The sequence below is a fragment of the Esox lucius genome, chromosome 7, assembly GCF_011004845.1.
Source record: "Esox lucius isolate fEsoLuc1 chromosome 7, fEsoLuc1.pri, whole genome shotgun sequence".
NCBI classification, from domain to species: Eukaryota; Metazoa; Chordata; class Actinopteri; order Esociformes; family Esocidae; genus Esox; species Esox lucius.
Window position 1 is genome coordinate 41,804,954 of NC_047575.1, and position 18,020 is coordinate 41,822,973.

Sequence of the window (18,020 nt, forward strand, 5' to 3'; positions counted from 1 at the left end):
CAGATGTATAAAATGCATGTACATACATTTCTAAAAAGCTGTTTAAGTTTAAATTACGTAAGTTACGATAAATGATCCATCCTGTCAGACTGTTCATTAACCTAATCACCATTCTAAACATTATTTGTAAACCTTCGCTAATAGCGAATGTCCAAACGTTGTTTTCCTCGTCAGGCTTCTCTACTCTTGTTCAGATAAAATGCGATCTCCACAACTATGTAAGCGTCCCTGTGCGAAACTGACAGCTTTTTTGATACTGGAAAAAAAAAATCATTAATCAGCATTATTTTGATGACATTACCGCTAAAAACAAACAGAAGGCAGGTCGTTTTCTTTCTATAAGTTATTTTGTTAGCTGTTTGCATACCATCGTCTGTTGGGTTAATGAATGGCCAGTGTGTGATTAAAATAATTATTTCTGTAAAACGAGCTGTCAGTTGGCTAAAATTGTAGACAGTAATGTAATTCTGCTTGATAAGCAGGCGCTTAATTCAGCACCCCAGTCAGTGATCCCTGTCAGCCGCGGCACTAACAGTGCTTGCCCAAACCCGGCGACGCAAACCAAACTACCCGCCAGAGCGTTTGGCCGTCAACAATGGCAATCTAACTAACAACCAGACGGCTTGGCTGGCGATCTTGCATTTGTGTCGGGTGTACATTCTCGTGGAGGGATGATTTAGTAGCCCATTTATGTATGAATAACGTTTTTCAATTTAACCTCCTGAGACCAGGTGTCCCCACATGAGGACTCTATGTTATAGCCTTCCTGTACCATGTACTTCATTCTGCTTATGATCTTTGAATACCTCTCTGGTACTGACAAATGCAGTATACACTATGATGTTCAGTATATAAATAAAACACTTTGACAGTTGTGCCCTTATGTGTTGCCATGTTCAGGCACTGAAATGCACACACACTTAGTGCACACACACATACATATACTCACACACACTTAGTGCACACACACATACATATACTCACCCACAGTTAGTGCACACACACATACATATACTCACACACACTTAGTGCACACACACATACATATACTCACACACAGTTAGTGCACACACACATACATATACTCACACACACTTAGTGCACACACACATACATATACTCACACACACTTAGTGCAGACACACATACATATACTCACACACACTTAGTGCACACACACATACATATACTCACACACACTTAGTGCACACACACATACATATACTCACACACACTTAGTGCACACACACATACATATACTCACACACACTTAGTGCACACACACATACATATACTCACACACACTTAGTGCACACACACATACATATACTCACACACACTTAGTGCACACACACATACATATACTCACACACACTTAGTGCACACACACATACATATACTCACACACACTTAGTGCACACACACATACATATACTCACACACACTTAGTGCACACACACATACATATACTCACACACACTTAGTGCACACACACATACATATACTCACACACACTTAGTGCACACACACATACATATACTCACACACACTTAGTGCACACACACATACATATACTCACACACACTTAGTGCACACACACATACATATACTCACACACACTTAGTGCACACACACATACATATACTCACACACACTTAGTGCACACACACATACATATACTCACACACACTTAGTGCACACACACATACATATACTCACTCACACTGTTTGCAAATTTCTTCATGTTCTGAAGTACAAAAAGTACTTCCTGTTCAAAGACAATGCTTAGATACTATACTTATCAGGTCCTACAAATCCCAAATAGCTAAGAGAAATAAAAAAATTCACCCATTATCAAAGCTCAGGTCTTAGGAGGTTAATTGGTAAGTTGTAAAATAACCATATCTTGACCGCATTTTAGAATGACCATAAACTGTGTGTTTTATACCTTCTCAGGTCAGAGGAACAGAGAGAAGACTGGCGAGAGTAACTGCTGTGTCATCCTGTAAAAACACCTCCCTCTTTCATTGCCCCCCCCATCTGTCCTCCTCTCCTGTCCTGCGGTCTGTGACACTGCTACACACACCCACACATGACACTGTCCGCCTGCCCCCGTCCATCTCCAACACACAGCCTTCTGTGTCCTCTGTAGCAATACAGTGTGTGTGGCCCTGTACCTCTCAGACTTAACCACTAAACACATAAACCTACTTAAACACACACACACACAGTCACATCCCCCACACACCCACGTTTCCAGATGTGCTGTTTAGAAAACATTGTCTGGTCAGAACCCACCGACACACACACACACACACGCACACACTTATGTCCTCTTTACCCCACCCTCCTTTATCTCTGCTGTATATCCAGTTAACCAATCAGCAGTGTATTGACTGACAGATGTACTATATTATTCACTCATGAAAGTTATTACCAATGCCTAACAAACAAACACAAAAAAACAAACAAACAAACCAACCAACCAACCAACCAACGACCTTGTCGTCGTTGTTGTTGTTTGTCTATAATAACATGTTGTTGACTGTGTTTTTACAGTCTCTCCTCTATCAGACCCCTTGTCCCCCTAAACGACGGGAAAGAGAGACAGAATATCCTTTCCTCATCTTCCCTTTTCTACCTGAACCCCAGATCTCTCTTATTCCCCCTTATTCCCCTGGGAACCACAGACACAATATGCCTCTTTCATCTTGTTGTTTTCTAACCTGACAGAATGACAAGCCAAATAGACAGGTCACCCAGCCTCCCTTCTTTTCTATGAGCCCAGGTTTGCGGTGCGTAAGGTGCGCTTGCCAATCAAAGCCAGGGGAGAGAATCTGTCTGAAACAAAAAGTGTTCTTGTTTCCTTCAATGTCTTCTTTCCCTCCTAATCTCTTTCTTCTTTATGTAAAAACAAAAACAAAAAACCAAGACAGAAAGAAAGATGAGTAAATTTTTGCACAATCACTCTGAACGCATGTGCCCACCCCCTCCCCTCCCCCAATGAACAACATGTTAAAAAAAAAAAAAGAAGAAGAAAAAAATAGAAAAAAAAAACATTTCTTATTTTATTTTATATTTTTCCAATGGGAATAAAGAAGGTAACATAATGTGTAGAATATATTTAATATGAATCTTATATAGAACATGATGTTGCCTCTAGATTATGTTGGTACAGCACATCGTCCTCGTGCCGTGTCAGTGTGTACCATGGTTTGCTAGATAGCTTCCTAGGCTGTTCAAACAGCGTGCTGACAGGGCCAGTCCCAAAATGGCTGCTTGTTGCACTGCACACTGTCGGGGAATAGGGTGGCATTTAGGACCCGGGGCGACATCTTGTAATTCAAGCAGCGAAACAACAACCATCCTCCTAATCAGCTGGCATACACAACTATTGTAAACATGTTTTTATTTCTCTCTTTTTTTCAACTGTTCATAATTTAATGCTATTGTTTAGATTTTATTTAAAATTTTGTTGGCGTTCTATCAACACTAGGTCTTAAGATCGTGCATCCCAAATGGCAGCCTATTCCCTACATAGTGTACTTCTGTGCCAGGCCTGCAGGGAGTAGGGTGCCATGCTGGACGCAGCCAGAGTATAGTTTTTCTTTATCCAGTGATCAGGGTTCCAAGCTGTACAGTGACAATATAAAACAAAAAAAAACATTTTCAAACTAATTGTAAATAGCACTAATCTCATGCTTCTTCCTTCTACCCTCTTCCAAACTTCAAATGGAACAAATACAAATGTAAACTAAATAAAGATTATTGAAGTGCAGCATTTCGGTGACTTCTGTGATCATTTGCCTTGTAACTCGTCCCTCACCGGGGTTTTTACGCCGACATGCAGGACGACTTTCCGATGTGACCACATCTTCCGGTGCTTTTGGACGCTGACAAGGGAGCTCCTCCGCGTTTATTGGCAGACGGTGAAGAAGTCAACGCCCCATCCACCTTCTTAATGAGGTGCGCCCACATGCACACCGATGGGGTGTGACCGTCCTCCAGAGTATTTGTGCTGTTGCTAATGCTAAACCGAACCACTGTGTGCATATACAGTAGTCCACTGTTTGGGTGAGTGGGTCAGCGAGGTGGCTGTAATATCACAAACAATCCTGTGTTGTGCTTGGTGTAATGACACACACACACAGGCCTAAAGAATGCTTGTACTGTTACTGTAAGAGACCATGCCCTTCTCTGTCTGTCAGCTCTCCAAGTGGCACTATGAGGACAGAGGGCTGTTTTTGTGTGTGTGAGTGTGTGTATGTGTCTCAATCTGGAAAGAGAGGCCATAGCCCTTTTGTAAAAGCCCTTTGCGACAACTGCTAATGTAAAAAGGGCTTTATAAAATGCATTTGATTGATTGATTTGATGGAGGGGCAAATCAGGGCTGCTGGGTTGTTGATATATGAGATAATAGTCAATAATGAAATGTTAATAATAATGGTCAGTAATAGGGCTTTGTTACTCAGAGACTCTGGAAACTTTAGATGGAACCTCCACTTAATGTGTGTCGGGAGGACAGGCAAGAGGCGCTTCTGGAAGAGTAGACTTTTGTCAGCCAACAAGGAATGTTTAAAAACGTTTGTGCATGAACACAGTAACAACTTTCTGCTGCACAGAAATAAATGTATGTTATTTTGAGATTTGAGACCTGAGGAATGGTCACATAAACACACTTATAGAAACACGCACCACCACAACAAATTATCTTTGAAAATAACACTCACACAATGGTTTGGAGAAATATCATTCCTCTTTAAGGATATTTCAAGATACAGTGATTTGTATTGGGCATAGAATAGGTGAATTTGGACGTTTACAAAATATATATAATAGAAGGGCCATGAAATCACGGTAACACTGCTGGGAAGGCACATTTATTGACATTGCAGACCTAAGAATGTCTCCTCATGTTCAAGGTGTGACAGAAACAACAAACAGCAGTTTGGAAATGTACTCCAGAAACACACAGTACTACAATTCTTCTGGGAGTCTGTCAGATAGGAACTTAAATAACAAACTAATCAAAGCTTGCTCCCAGTGGATTTGAGCAAAAAACTAAAATACACCCCCTTGAAAGTTGTTTGTTAGCCATATTGTTAGGTAATCTTCGCTTCAACACTATAGACAAATAAATGTAATCAAATTCCATAAATGAGACATTATACTTTGCAATAGATTATTCATCAGAAATCAACAGAACCTGCATAAGCACACCCCTAGCTGCAATACCTGGTGTCGTCCGAACTGGTACCCCAAATGGGGTTGCTTGAACTGTGTCATATTTGAGGGCTTTCTTGCATGCATGACCTGCTTCAAGTACCCCAACAGTATATTGACAGGATTGAGATCTGGGCCTTTACCAGGCCATTCCTTCACCTGCCACTTCTTTTTTGGAGCCATTCTGTTGTAGCTTTTCTTGTGTGTTTTAGATCATTGCCCTGTTGCAAGGCCCATGTTTGGTTAAGCTGCAGCTTTCTGACACATGGCCTCACATTCTCCCGAAATATTCTCTGCAACAATATATTATTCATGGTGGACTCAAAGATGACAAGTTGGCCAGGCACTGAGGTAGCAAAGCAGCCCCAAACCATAATGCCACCACCTCCATGCTTTACGGTTGGTATGTGGTTCTTTTGTTTAAGGGCAGTATTTCATTTTTGCCAAACATGGTGTCTGAAATTGCATCCAAACAACTAGTTTGGGTCTTTACCCTGATTTTGTCTAGCAAATGTTAGTTTTCTTTTTTGCGAGCACATGCCTCTTCTTTACTGACATTCTTATATAATACTACATGTTGTGACTGAAAAGGATGTGACTGCGAAGGATTTTACTCTTCTTTTGACTTTTAGTTATTTTCTCTGTCCATGTGATCCCACTCAGCTTCAGTCATGTTGAAGGTCTTTGAGGTGGCCAGTCTGATACTATGAGTGTTTAGTCTGCAGACTCTGGCTCCAAGTAACCGAGTGTAGGGGGTCATTATAGTGCTGAAAAATTACGTTTTTGACAGTGAATATGGCTTCTCCCAATCAAAGTCAGATAGACCGGTTTTCGATGACTCTGCCAGGGTATCACCACTGGATTTCCTTCCGGCGATCAATGAAGTGACCTTTAAGTACTGTTCATCAGATGGTCACAGTCATTTGGATCTTCCACTGCGTATTTTGCCATCAGCTTGCCTAGTTGCAGCAGTGTTAAATCCAACCCACGGCTCTTTCAACTGCTACCATAGCCTCCCACAACGCATTACAAGTATAATTTCACAGAAGTGTGTGGTTACGGGATAAATGAAGTAAATATATACGCTACATGAACATTGCTCTGGTGGGTATGAATGAATCACAGCTTAATACTAGTGCTACTAAGCACTAAGAGAATGTGACTGTAATTCTGTGTAAAAGCTTTTGTGAGAGAAAGAGTGTGTGCGTGTTTGTGTCTGTTAAAGTCAGTTTGTTCCTGTTTCACTAACAGAGAGAGGACCAAAGTTCCTCACATTTGGCCTGTCCACTTTAACAATAAGCTTTATTGATTTGGGGTTAAGGTTAAGATTAAAGTCAGTTAACAGAGATTATTTTTAGGACTTCAGGTTTGGATGACGATAAGCATAAAGGTTAGGTTATTAAGGTTAAAGTTAGGTTTAGGTTAAGATTAGGTAGAATAGTCTCCAATTTACCCAGTCCATTTACTTTGTGCATACTGATAACTGTGTGGAATATAAAATACTGTCATTTTCCAATATCACCAGATGCATTCACATGAGAAACTGGCATGTCTGTAATGCTCTTATAAGCTTCCAGCGCCATCCTCTGGCTACAACGTGTACTGCAGAATGTGTTTAGAATAAATAAAACACCATCTTGTGGCTGTATGAGTCAATCAGACAACACAAGCAAGTGAGCTTTTACAAGATTACATTTGAATGTAAGGTGGCATCGCCTTTGTATACTTTGAGTAAAGTAGTATACTGTATAACAAAGCCAAAATGATAAGGTGACATAAGCTTATACAAGTCATGCTTTTGAGATTGGCCTATATACACTGATCGGTCATAACATTATGACCACCTGTCTAATATCGTGAGGGTTCCCCTTTTGCCACCAAAACAGCCCTGACCCTTCAAGGCATAGTCTTCACTAGACCTCTGAAGGTGTGCTGTATTATCTGGCACCAAGACGTTAGCAGCAGATACTTTAAGTCCTGCAAGTTGCGAGGTAGAGCCTCCATGGATCAGACCTGTTTGTCCAGCCCATCCCACGAATGCTTGATTGGATTGAGATTAAGGGAATTTTGAAGTCAACACCTTGAACTCAGTGTTGTGTTCCTCAAACCATTCCTGAACCATTTTTGCTTTGTGGCAGGGTGCATTATCCTGCTGAAAGAGGCCAATGGCATCAGGAAATAAATAATAAAAAAATGGTGATTGATCGCATACATGTCTCTAGTTAATTGCAATAAATCACAATTGTTCAAATTTGGTACTAAAAAAAACAGTGCATTATGTTAAAGACATATTATGTTGCATTGTAAACTATGGACATTGGTTGATTTTAAAATAAATAAGTGCAGGTGCTGTCTTTTTCCAAGTTGGACCATTAGAACAGCGTCTAGGGACCAGTTTCAGACAAGGGACAGAGGACAGCCACTCTGTTCTTGTTGATATTAAAATTTCCAACTGTTACACTCTGTTCACAAATAAACAGCATGCTGTCGTTAAAAGCGTAAGCAGGATTCACAGACAAGTGGTGAGTAAACCTGATTCACAACATGAATGCAAAACCCGAAAAGGAACCAGGCAAGCCTAGTTCAGCCGGCCTGCATCTACTGGTTCTCTCACTGGGTTCACAACCTGGTCTCCCGCGGCAGAGTCGAAAATAGCACATCTTAAATTGCCTTAATGTTTCCCAGTCATTCTTTAAACTCCTAAGACCTGAGCTTTGATAATGTATGCATTTTTAATTTGGGATTAGTGGACCTGATAAGACGCTTAGATAGTATACTTACAGTGGGGAGAACAAGTATTTGATACACTGCTGATTTTGCAGGTTTTCCTACTTACAAAGCATGTAGAGGTCTGTAATGTTTATCATAGGTACACTTCAAGTGTGAGAGACGGAATCAAAAACAAAAATCCAGGAAATCGCATTGTATGATATTTAAATAAATAATTAGCATTTAAATATTTTTTTTATTTTTACATATTGTTAAAAGTTAATTTCCCTGTTGCTGATATCTTGTTATTCTGTTTATCAAAATGGTTGTTGCACATTAACATGCCCTCATATATATTTTTAATAGTTTCATTGCTGATATCTTTTACATAGACAGTTGATCAAAATGGTTGTTACACATTACTATGCTCTCGATAATGTAAACATACATTTTAATAATTTCATTGTTGATGTTTTATAAATTTCCAGTTGATCAAAATGGTTGTTGCACTTTAATATGCTCTCGTGTATTTAAATATACATTTTAATTGTTCCATTGTTGATATTTTGTACATTTCCAGTTGATCAAAATTGTTATTGCACATTAATATGCTCTGATTTTTGTAATTATCTTTTGAAAATTATAATGAAAGTTTATCCTACTGTTGCAATCTTTTACATGTCAAATTACTTTAATTAAACATCAACAATTTAATCAAAGATTCTTGTTTTTCTTATTTATGAACCCACTAAACACGCCAAACATGTCATGTTTAATTACCCAAAAAATATGCATTATTTTCAGACCTCAAACAGTGCAAAGAAAACAAATTCATTTACATTTTTCAACAACAAAATACTAAAAGAAGAGTTCAGAAATTAATATTTGGTGGAATAACCCTGGTTTTTAATCACAGCTTTCATGCGTCTTGGCATACTCTCCACCAGTCTGTCACATTGCTGTTGGGTGACTTTATGCCACTCCTGGTACAAAAATTCAAGTAGCTCAGCTTTGTTTGATGGCTTGTGACCATCCATCTTCCTTTTGATCAAATTCCAGAGATTTTCAATGGGGTTCAGGCCTGGAGTTGGGCTGGCCATGACTGGGTCTTGATCTGGTGGTCCTCCATCCACACCTTGATTGACCTGGCTGTGTGGCATGGAGCATTGTCCTGCTGGAAAAAACTATTCTCAGAGTTGGGGAACATTGTCAGAGCAGAAGGAAGCAGGTGTTCTTGTACTTGGCTTGATTCATGTGTCCTTCACAAAGACATCTCCCTGATTCCAGCCTTTGTTGGAATCAAGCCTGTTGCTTGATCTTGTTCTTATGAACCACCGTCTTTGAATTGTTCAGGATGGAAGCAACCTGACGCTCACTGTATCCCTCTGCCAGTAAAGCCAGAATTGAACCCTTATTTTCCTCACTCAAATGTTTTCTTTTCAACTCTTTTGTCATGCTTAATAGTTATTTTATTCAAATTACCTTTGAGGTACTAGTTGCACTGTTTTTGCCATCCAGCTGGGCCTAATACAAGAAGATAGTGATGACCATAGCAATGGTTTTTATACTTTTCCTCATTAAATTAGATTTGGTTCTGGTAATCACCTAATCAGTACCTCATTAATAAAAATTAGGTGTGCCTGTGTTGGAATTTAACAGACACTGGAATGGAATTGCTGCCATACATGATTTAAGAAGAGTGCTCTCTTATTCTTTTCCAGAGCTGTATATATAGTACACACACACTCACACACACACACACTCACACACAGCATTCTTAGATAGTGTAAGGATAATAGGTATGATAAGTAATAACCATTGGATTGTTATCATGAAGAATGATTCAGGACTTGATCATGTCTTTATTTTTTTCAGAATAAAGTCACTTGAAAAGTGAGGTAGAATTTGAACCGATTTTTTCAGGGCACCTTTTTGTTTACAAACGACAGTTCCTTCAGGTCAGATTTTACACCTACATTTCGCTGGCCCCCAGGTGAGAGGCTATATCTTTAACTACTACACCACGGTGCTTTATGTTTGCCTAGTGTCGGTATAGCATCTCGACATTAGATCATTTTGTCACGCATTAACATCACATTAACATAAAGTTTGAATATTTCGCTAGACACCTTGAAGCATTGTGTTAAACTGACTAACATCTCTTATTAAGTTTACCTCCACCACAAATAGCACCTATGAGATATATGGCTTTTGCCACTGGCCGTTTTAACCGCTTAGCCAGTAATAGGCTTACTAATATCTAACTTACTGCTTGAAATTAACAGAGCCAAAGCTATTTCATGGCACAAAAACGCTCGTTTTTCTTTCATTCGTGAATTACATTGATACAATAACTATCAATATAGGTGACAAGTGATGTGTGAATCATGACCAATTTGTTCTTTTTGAATGAATCTTTTCAGTGAACTGGGTGTACTGAATAACTGCTCTAGAAGATTTGTTCAATCAGTGAATCACTTTTGCATAATAGAATCACAGAGCTTTAGGCCGCTGTGAAGTCGGATTGCAAACTCTTTCATTCCCAATGCTCAACACTTGTCAGATGTCACAATCCATTGAATAACTATAATTTGATATTTTCCACTTGATATTTCGATTTTTTTCACATGGGTGGAGCTAAATGTGAAATGACTGTCATTGGCCAAATTTAAAGTCAGCACTACTTGATCCTTCAAAGTAGCAGTTTCCGCTTCTTAAAGCTGAAGGACGTAACTTTCAAAACAGGAAGTATTTCGGCCTCATTTTCCCAGAACTCTTGGCTGTCGCTGGTGTGACATCAGTTCACTCTTAAAGCCCCACAATTTATTCAGCTCATCTAAAAAAAATATTAATCCACCAGGTGAGTTGACATACGTTTATATTAATTATATACTAAAATGTATTAAACAAAATGTATCTGGTGTATCATACATAGGAAGCATGAGAATAGCCAGTCTAGTCTACACTCGCCTTGGTAATGTTTTCCAATTACAGTACTACTAGCTGGGCTAGTAAAAAAGAAAACAGCAAGAACAGACGGCAGCTCGCCCTCTTTATCCACAGAAATGTTGTTAGTTAACCAAATTGGCCAATCGTTTTTGCCTGGTAATTAGTTATAGACAATTACTGACAACAGTATGAGGTTATTCTAGGCAGCTAACATTGTCCTTGCTGGCAAGCTGACATTATAAGCTAGTAGAAGTAGCAAAACTTGCAAACACTGTCTGCTGGATAGATGTACAGTCAGTAACTATAGCCATGTCTACTCTGTCTGTGTAGACAGAGTACACATGGCTATACACATTAACACCAATAGGGCAATTACAACAACAGTGTGAGGTTAGCTAGGTAGCTAGCATTTTAGCTAAGTTTACTTACTTATTTAACAGAAGAATTGCCACATCAGCGTTTTAATTTAATGCATTTTGCTCCATGAGTTCCATCCATTGTGGATGACCAGCTGCACCAATGTTCACTCTGAATGGCTTCTATCTGCCTCTTGTTTACCAGATTTGCTTTCTTTTGATCTAAACTGTATTTTCTTAGGTACCGTTACATTCTGAAGATCTTCTGTTTTATTTATTTATTTTATAAAATTGGCTAGCGTCCCTCACTGCATGAGCCACAAAGTGAGTAGCCACTTATTTTGTCCAGCCTCAGCTCTTTGTTTGATAGTCAAATGCATCACTTCCTGTGTTCATTATCACTTTTCCCGCCACTTTTTTCCTTAGGAGCAGTACACCGTATACATTGGTTTTTCAGATGCGGGCCTGAAACTATCTGATATGGTATGAATTCATCCAAGATCCAGACTAATAGAACAGCGATGTGTTAATGCAAAAAACTTACGTACTTCAGCTTTAATTGTATATTTCTTTACACTGTATATTGCATATGTAGCCTAATGTTTTTGATGACAGCACATACCCTAATCGTACAGTACCTTTAGTACTGCAGGGAGTAATTAATTCGCAAAAACCACTATGCAAACGGTTCTTGAAACTTTCGAGACTAAAGGTGGAAACACTTGTAACTTAGCGAAGCACCTCGAACAGACATGCAGATTTATTTAAAGAATTCAGGATGAGTTTCAATTCACGTCACTTTAACAACGCATCCAAAGTATTATACATGTTATATCCTTATACTGAAAAACTGAACATTATTTTTGTTGAAGACAGCTGGCTTTGCTGTGTAGCCTAGCCGACTATGTTCCATACGACGTTTGTAATGGCTGAACACTGAAGGCTATACCGTGATGTAACCATAGCTCGTAAGTAGCCTACCATCCTTACCGTTCAGTTTGTGACATCTGCTCTTTCACTGCCCAAGTATTTTTTTATCTAACCAATATTACCCCAGAAATCATGCACGGATGCGTACCTGGAAAATCCACCAGAAATAGTTGCAATATAAAGAGTTTTATTTTAGGCTTACTATAACGTAGCTTCTGAAGGTTGTAGCCAGGAAGGTTTTTGTCTATCCTGACCCAAAAAGCATGCATGGATGCGTACTTCGAAAATCCACCAGAAATAGTCGCAATACAACAGTGAACAGTTTTATTTTAGGCTTGCTATAATGTAGCTTCTGAAGGTGACAAGAGACATTCGATCTTCTTGGCTGGTTCTGCTTAGGCGCTCTGGCAAAAAATGTGAAGTGCTCTGGACCACTCCAGCACAAGTGGCAAACAAAGTTACCGTACACTGTTGCAAATCAATAAGTGACAGCTTCTACTCAAATCAAGCACTAACAATGGTTCTGAGGCTTGAAAAAACTAAAATGCTTTAACAGCAACAAACCAATTAACGGTGTTAAGCATTTTTTAAATAATCGCATGGGTTAACAAGTTCATTTTGACAGCCCTGATATATTCTTTTACTCTGATACAGAACTTTATGATTCGTCTAGTGATAAAAACCACAGTGTTGGGTTTTGTCTGTAAATATGCTATTATCCTGAATTATCATATTATAATAACAGGTTATAACATTGTCTCCTTTACCCTAATCCTGACACTAACCCTGTCAAACCCCTCATTTAGTGATGACAGCGATGGAGTTTGGTTTATTCTGTTCTGTCATGTTGTTCCTCCAGCCATGTCCCCAGCGAACCAGAATGGCCCTGATCTCTTTAGTCCTGAAGCAGTAGATGAACGGGTTGGCGACTGGGGGGAACAGGCTGTAGAATAAAAGGGAGTAGAGAAGTGTAAGATGACAAGTGACGAGGTGAGATCTAATGTCCATTTGGTTGGAACAAAAAAGTAGTCTTGTTCCCTAATCTGTCTTTGACTTAATTTCTCTAGATGAACAGATTAGTAGAAACAATTTAACAAATGTAATCCCTTTTCAGATTATATTTTAAGGCAGCCAAATGTATTGCTGGTCAAATGGGTGCATTGTCTTCCACTAGCCAATGCACCTGTAGATTAGGGTGAGGCTGATGCGGAGGTCAGGGGTCATGGTCAGGTTTGGAAAGTAGGGTGTACAGTAGACTACGAAGCGGGGGATGTAATAGATGAGGATGATACACCCCTGAGTAGCACAGGTAGAGAAGGTCTTCAGCCTGCCCTGGGGTACAGGGAAAAAGTAAGAGAAACGGTCAGTATGTTAATGTAGTGATGACCATTCAAGGCTTCATTGACGTTATTTTAGCAGCAGGATATTATGCTGGCAGCACTCAGATTTTGTTTATCACAATAAAAGCCATCATTGAAATGTATGAGGCTATATAGTTAACAGTTTAGTCTGTGAAAAAGGACAGACAAGAATAAGATTGGAATGGACATTAAACATAAAATGTATGGACTAGATTGTTAACTATATTACCTTATATATTTCAATTATGGCTTTTATTTTGAAAAACAAAATCAGAGTTAGCGCTGCTAGCATAATATCCTGCTGCTAGAAGAACAGTAATGAAGCCTCGAATGGCCATCACTAGGTTAAGGTGGATTCACACTTCACACAAACAGGGTGGCGGAATGCCGCAAACGATCTGACCTGTGCGTTGGCTATGTGCATCACAGAGACAATGATATTAACGTAGGAAAAGATGATGAAGGTGAAGGGCACGAGGAGGACGAACATGGCCAGGCCAAAGGAACTCCCCTGGATTTCCACCACGTTGGAGCAGGCAAGTTTAGTCAGAGACACAGCATCACAGTACGCATGGAGGATATGGTTGGGGCCACAGAATGCCACTTTCTGGTAGAAAAAACACACAGTAGTCATACTCAAATGTTATCAACAGTCAGGAGGTATTAACCTCACTTAGAGCAAGTGTTGGCCAAATGAGGCTTTTAGAAAAGGAAAGAAAAAGGTGCAGTGATCTTAATTTTATCCAGAGCTGTATATTTCAATGACGGCTTTTACTTTGAAAAATAAAATCTGAGTTAGTGCTGCTTGCATAATATCCGTGGCCATCATGGCCATCTCTATCTAGAGCCCAATGAGGATCACAATAATATTTACAAATAAAGATCTAGTTTGACCATAGAGTTCTACCCTGGGAGCTGAACCACAAAAGGGAAAACTTTTCTTCTCAGTCAATCATTTGAACTCCTCAGGGCAGAGGGAAGAAACATTTTCTTAATTGTAAATATGTTTTACTTGGGACAGAAAATGTCTGTTATCTGTTAACGTTACACCTGGGCAAGTATCAAGTTATATCATCCGGTATATCATTACTGTAGCCTGTGGCGCCCTCTAGCTGTCTGGTCCTGTAATACTGGGGCAAGAAAACTAACATCATATTAATTTATTATAATGTTCACCACTTAACCCTGGTAAAGTCTGTGGTGCCAAGTATCATTATATATTAACTACATCAGTACCCTGGTGAAGTCTGGACTGCCCTGTGACTGTTATGTCCAGTAAAGTAACAGTATCATCCTGACACATTTATTACATCACTACAGTACCCTGGTGAAGTCCATGGTGCCGATGGCAGGTGTGACTGTGGCTGACATCCAGGAGAAGACTGTTAAACAGCTCATAGTCTGGTTGGTCATTAACATTGGGTATCTAGAGAAGAGAGACGAGATGTGGGAATGAGAGAAGAGGGAGAAGCAAAAAAATAATATAGTACTGCCTCCCCCAACACAACTTATACATTTATTACCAATACAATTACAACACTTGATTTGTTGTTGTTCTGAAGGTACCTGAGAGGGTGACAGATAGCCAGGTACCGGTCCATAGCCATGGTCATCATAATCTGAGAATTCAAGTTGCCAAAGTAATGGATCATCTGTTCCTGGAATAGGCAGGTATGGAAGGAAATCCTGCCATCGTCCCACCACCATCGAGCTATCACCTTGGGGAGGGCCACCGTGGCAAAGCCTGGAGAGGAGGGTCAGACTGAGTATCTTACCAATATCCGACAGGGTCAGACTGAGTATCTTACCGATATCGGACAGGGTCAGACTGAGTATCTTACCGATATCGGACAGGGTCAGACTGAGTATCTTACCGATATCGGACAGGGTCAGACTGAGTATCTTACCGATATCGGACAGGGTCAGACTGAGTATCTTACCGATATCGGACAGGGTCAGACTGAGTATCTTACCGATATCGGACAGGGTCAGACTGAGTATCTTACCAATATCGGACAGGGTCAGACTGAGTATCTTACCAATATCGGACAGGGTCAGACTGAGTATCTTACCAATATCGGACAGGGTCAGACTGAGTATCTTACCAATATCGGACAGGGTCAGACTGAGTATCTTACCAATATCAGACAAGGCAAGGCTGAGCATGATAATGTACATGGGTTTCTGCAGGCTCTTCTCCAGGACAAACAGCCCAACCAGCAGGAAGTTCCCCGATATCGTGGTGACATAGATGAAGAAGAAGAACCAGGCCATCAGCTGGAAATAGGATGGGTGGAGCCCCGGGAAACCCACGATCACAAACTCTGACACACGTGTGTAGTTCTCATCGCTCACCTCCACCATACTGAACTGAAGGAGGGAGGAGTGGAGGGAATGAATGGAGTGAAGAAAAGGGGAGGAAAAGACAGGTGAGGGGAGGGTAGTGGAGTAGAGTAAAGACAAAATAAGAGAGAAACATTTCCCACATTAACAGTGATCTGCTGTCAGAGTCCTGGATATTGTAAACACTTTTTTCTGTTTCCCCTATAGAGACACATAGTGAGTGATATATTAAAGGACCATCCACTTGGAGCAGGACTGGCACACCGCATCAAACAGACTTTAGTAATTTAGGAGATATAATGGCTGTTTTTCAGCAGTTCTCCTCTTATGTCAGTCACTGGCCATCACTTAATTAGCCGTATGACAGTTACAGTATTTTTGATTGGTAGTTAGACTAATCTCAAGTCTATTCAAATGCGTCTATCTGGTTTTATTCATAGCTGAATACCAAAATTCCTCTACAAGAATAATACATGAATTTTTTTTCAAACCACAATCTTTTTATACTAAATGGATTTTGTTGGTTGAACTGAAACAGTAGCAGTACATTGTCTGTCTAAGGTTGGGTGCCGATCCTCCGTATCTCAGTCCACAGCTTCATCTAAGATGGAGAAATACAGAGACATCTATGTAAAGGAGAGATGTTGAAGACCCTGGATTATCTCTTCTTTAAATTGAACATTAAAGACAGTATATACAGCTCTGGAAAAAATTTAAGAGACCACTGCACTTTTTTCTTACCTTTCCATAAAAGCTGGAAAGGAAAGTTCTGAGTGAGGAACAAAAGCGTTCAATTTGCAGTGGTCTCTTAATTTCAACCCTTCAGTTCCTCACTCAAAACCTTTTCGACTTTTTTGGAAAGGAAAGAAAAAGGTACAGTGGTCTCTTAATTTTTACCGGAGCTGTATGTAGATACAGACCCAGTATAATAAACATCACACCCAAGATGAAAAGAGTGAGTTAAAAAAACAAATAGAGAGATCCTGGAGGGGCAGTGTCTCTCCATCCTTACCTCCTATTGGCCTCTTGTGGTATGTGGAGTTGCGCCTCTACACCTGAAGTTCCCACTTTATAACCTGCATGTCCTCTGATAGAGCAGCCAACAGCCAATCAGACACTTCCATTCTGTTGATGTCACCGTTGTTATGTTACTCATGTCATTCACAGAGATTTCCAAAGTGAGTATGTATCTTTCCATTGTTTCTATTAACTTATTATTTTATTTCATGTACTTTCATGACTTTAGATACTGTTATATCTATATGTAGTTCTGTATTGTGTTGAATTCCTTATGTTTGTCCACATTTTCGCCTGTTGCTTTTATTGTAATGTTCATTGATTCAAAAATATTAAAAACAAACACGTTAGGTAGCACGCTATAATACTTTAGGTAATGTACGTATCATAGCATAAAGCGTTTGCTAACTACCTTCCGTTCCACCCACTGAAACCAAAATGAAAAATGAATAAATGTCTCAATGAATAAATGTATATCCAAAATGTATGATACAATTTTATGATACATCAGACATGAATAAGTACATATATAAATATTGAAAATATACAGTACAGGCCAAAAGTTTGGACACACCTTCTCATTCAATGCGTTTTCTTTATTTTCATGACTATTTACATTGTAGATTCTCACTGAAGGCATCAAAACTATGAATGAACACATATGGAATTATGTACTTAACAAAAAAGTGTGAAATAACTGAAAACATGCCTTATATTTTAGATTCCTCAAAGTAGCCACCCTTTGCTCTGATTACTACTTTGCACACTCTTGGCATTCTCTTGATGAGCCTCAAGAGGTAGTCACCTGAAATGTTTTTCCAACAGTCTTGAAGGAGCCGTCGAGGTTCACAGTGAGATCTGCCAACAAAGCTCTTTGTTTCTCGGGTCCTAAAATGAGCATTTCTGTTCTTCTTGAGTTTAAAAGCAAGAAGTTCTCTGTCATCCACTTCCTAATATCAGCAACGCATGCTTCCAAAATAGCAAATTTGGGGGCTTCTCCATGCTTCATTGAAATATATAACTGTGAGTTATCAGCATAACAGTGAAAATTGACATTGTGATTTCGGATTACATCACCCAGAGGCAGCATATATAGTGAGAACAATAATGGGCCCAGAACTGAGACTTGAGG

General features: G+C 39.6%; 2 protein-coding genes across 2 annotated transcripts in view; one reads left to right on the forward strand and one right to left on the reverse strand.

The window, feature by feature from the left end:
- ubl3a (ubiquitin-like 3a) overlaps positions 1 to 3,783 on the forward strand; it is a 31,884-nt gene extending 28,101 nt beyond the window's left edge. The window contains exon 5 of the mRNA XM_010868214.4: positions 1,957 to 3,783. Within this exon, the coding sequence (XP_010866516.1) occupies positions 1,957 to 2,009 (53 nt within the window). The 3' untranslated portion in view covers positions 2,010 to 3,783. The remainder of the gene's footprint in view (positions 1 to 1,956) is intronic.
- An 8,658-nt stretch (positions 3,784 to 12,441) lies between these two features.
- Positions 12,442 to 15,957, reverse strand: LOC105008849 (olfactory receptor 56B1-like). The gene is given in 6 exon segments (XM_034293014.1): positions 12,442 to 13,110; positions 13,351 to 13,499; positions 13,932 to 14,173; positions 14,852 to 14,954; positions 15,043 to 15,286; positions 15,288 to 15,957. Coding segments are annotated over 6 exon segments (1,488 nt in total). The 5' UTR covers positions 15,893 to 15,957; the 3' UTR covers positions 12,442 to 12,965.
- Positions 15,958 to 18,020: the final 2,063 nt, after the last annotated feature.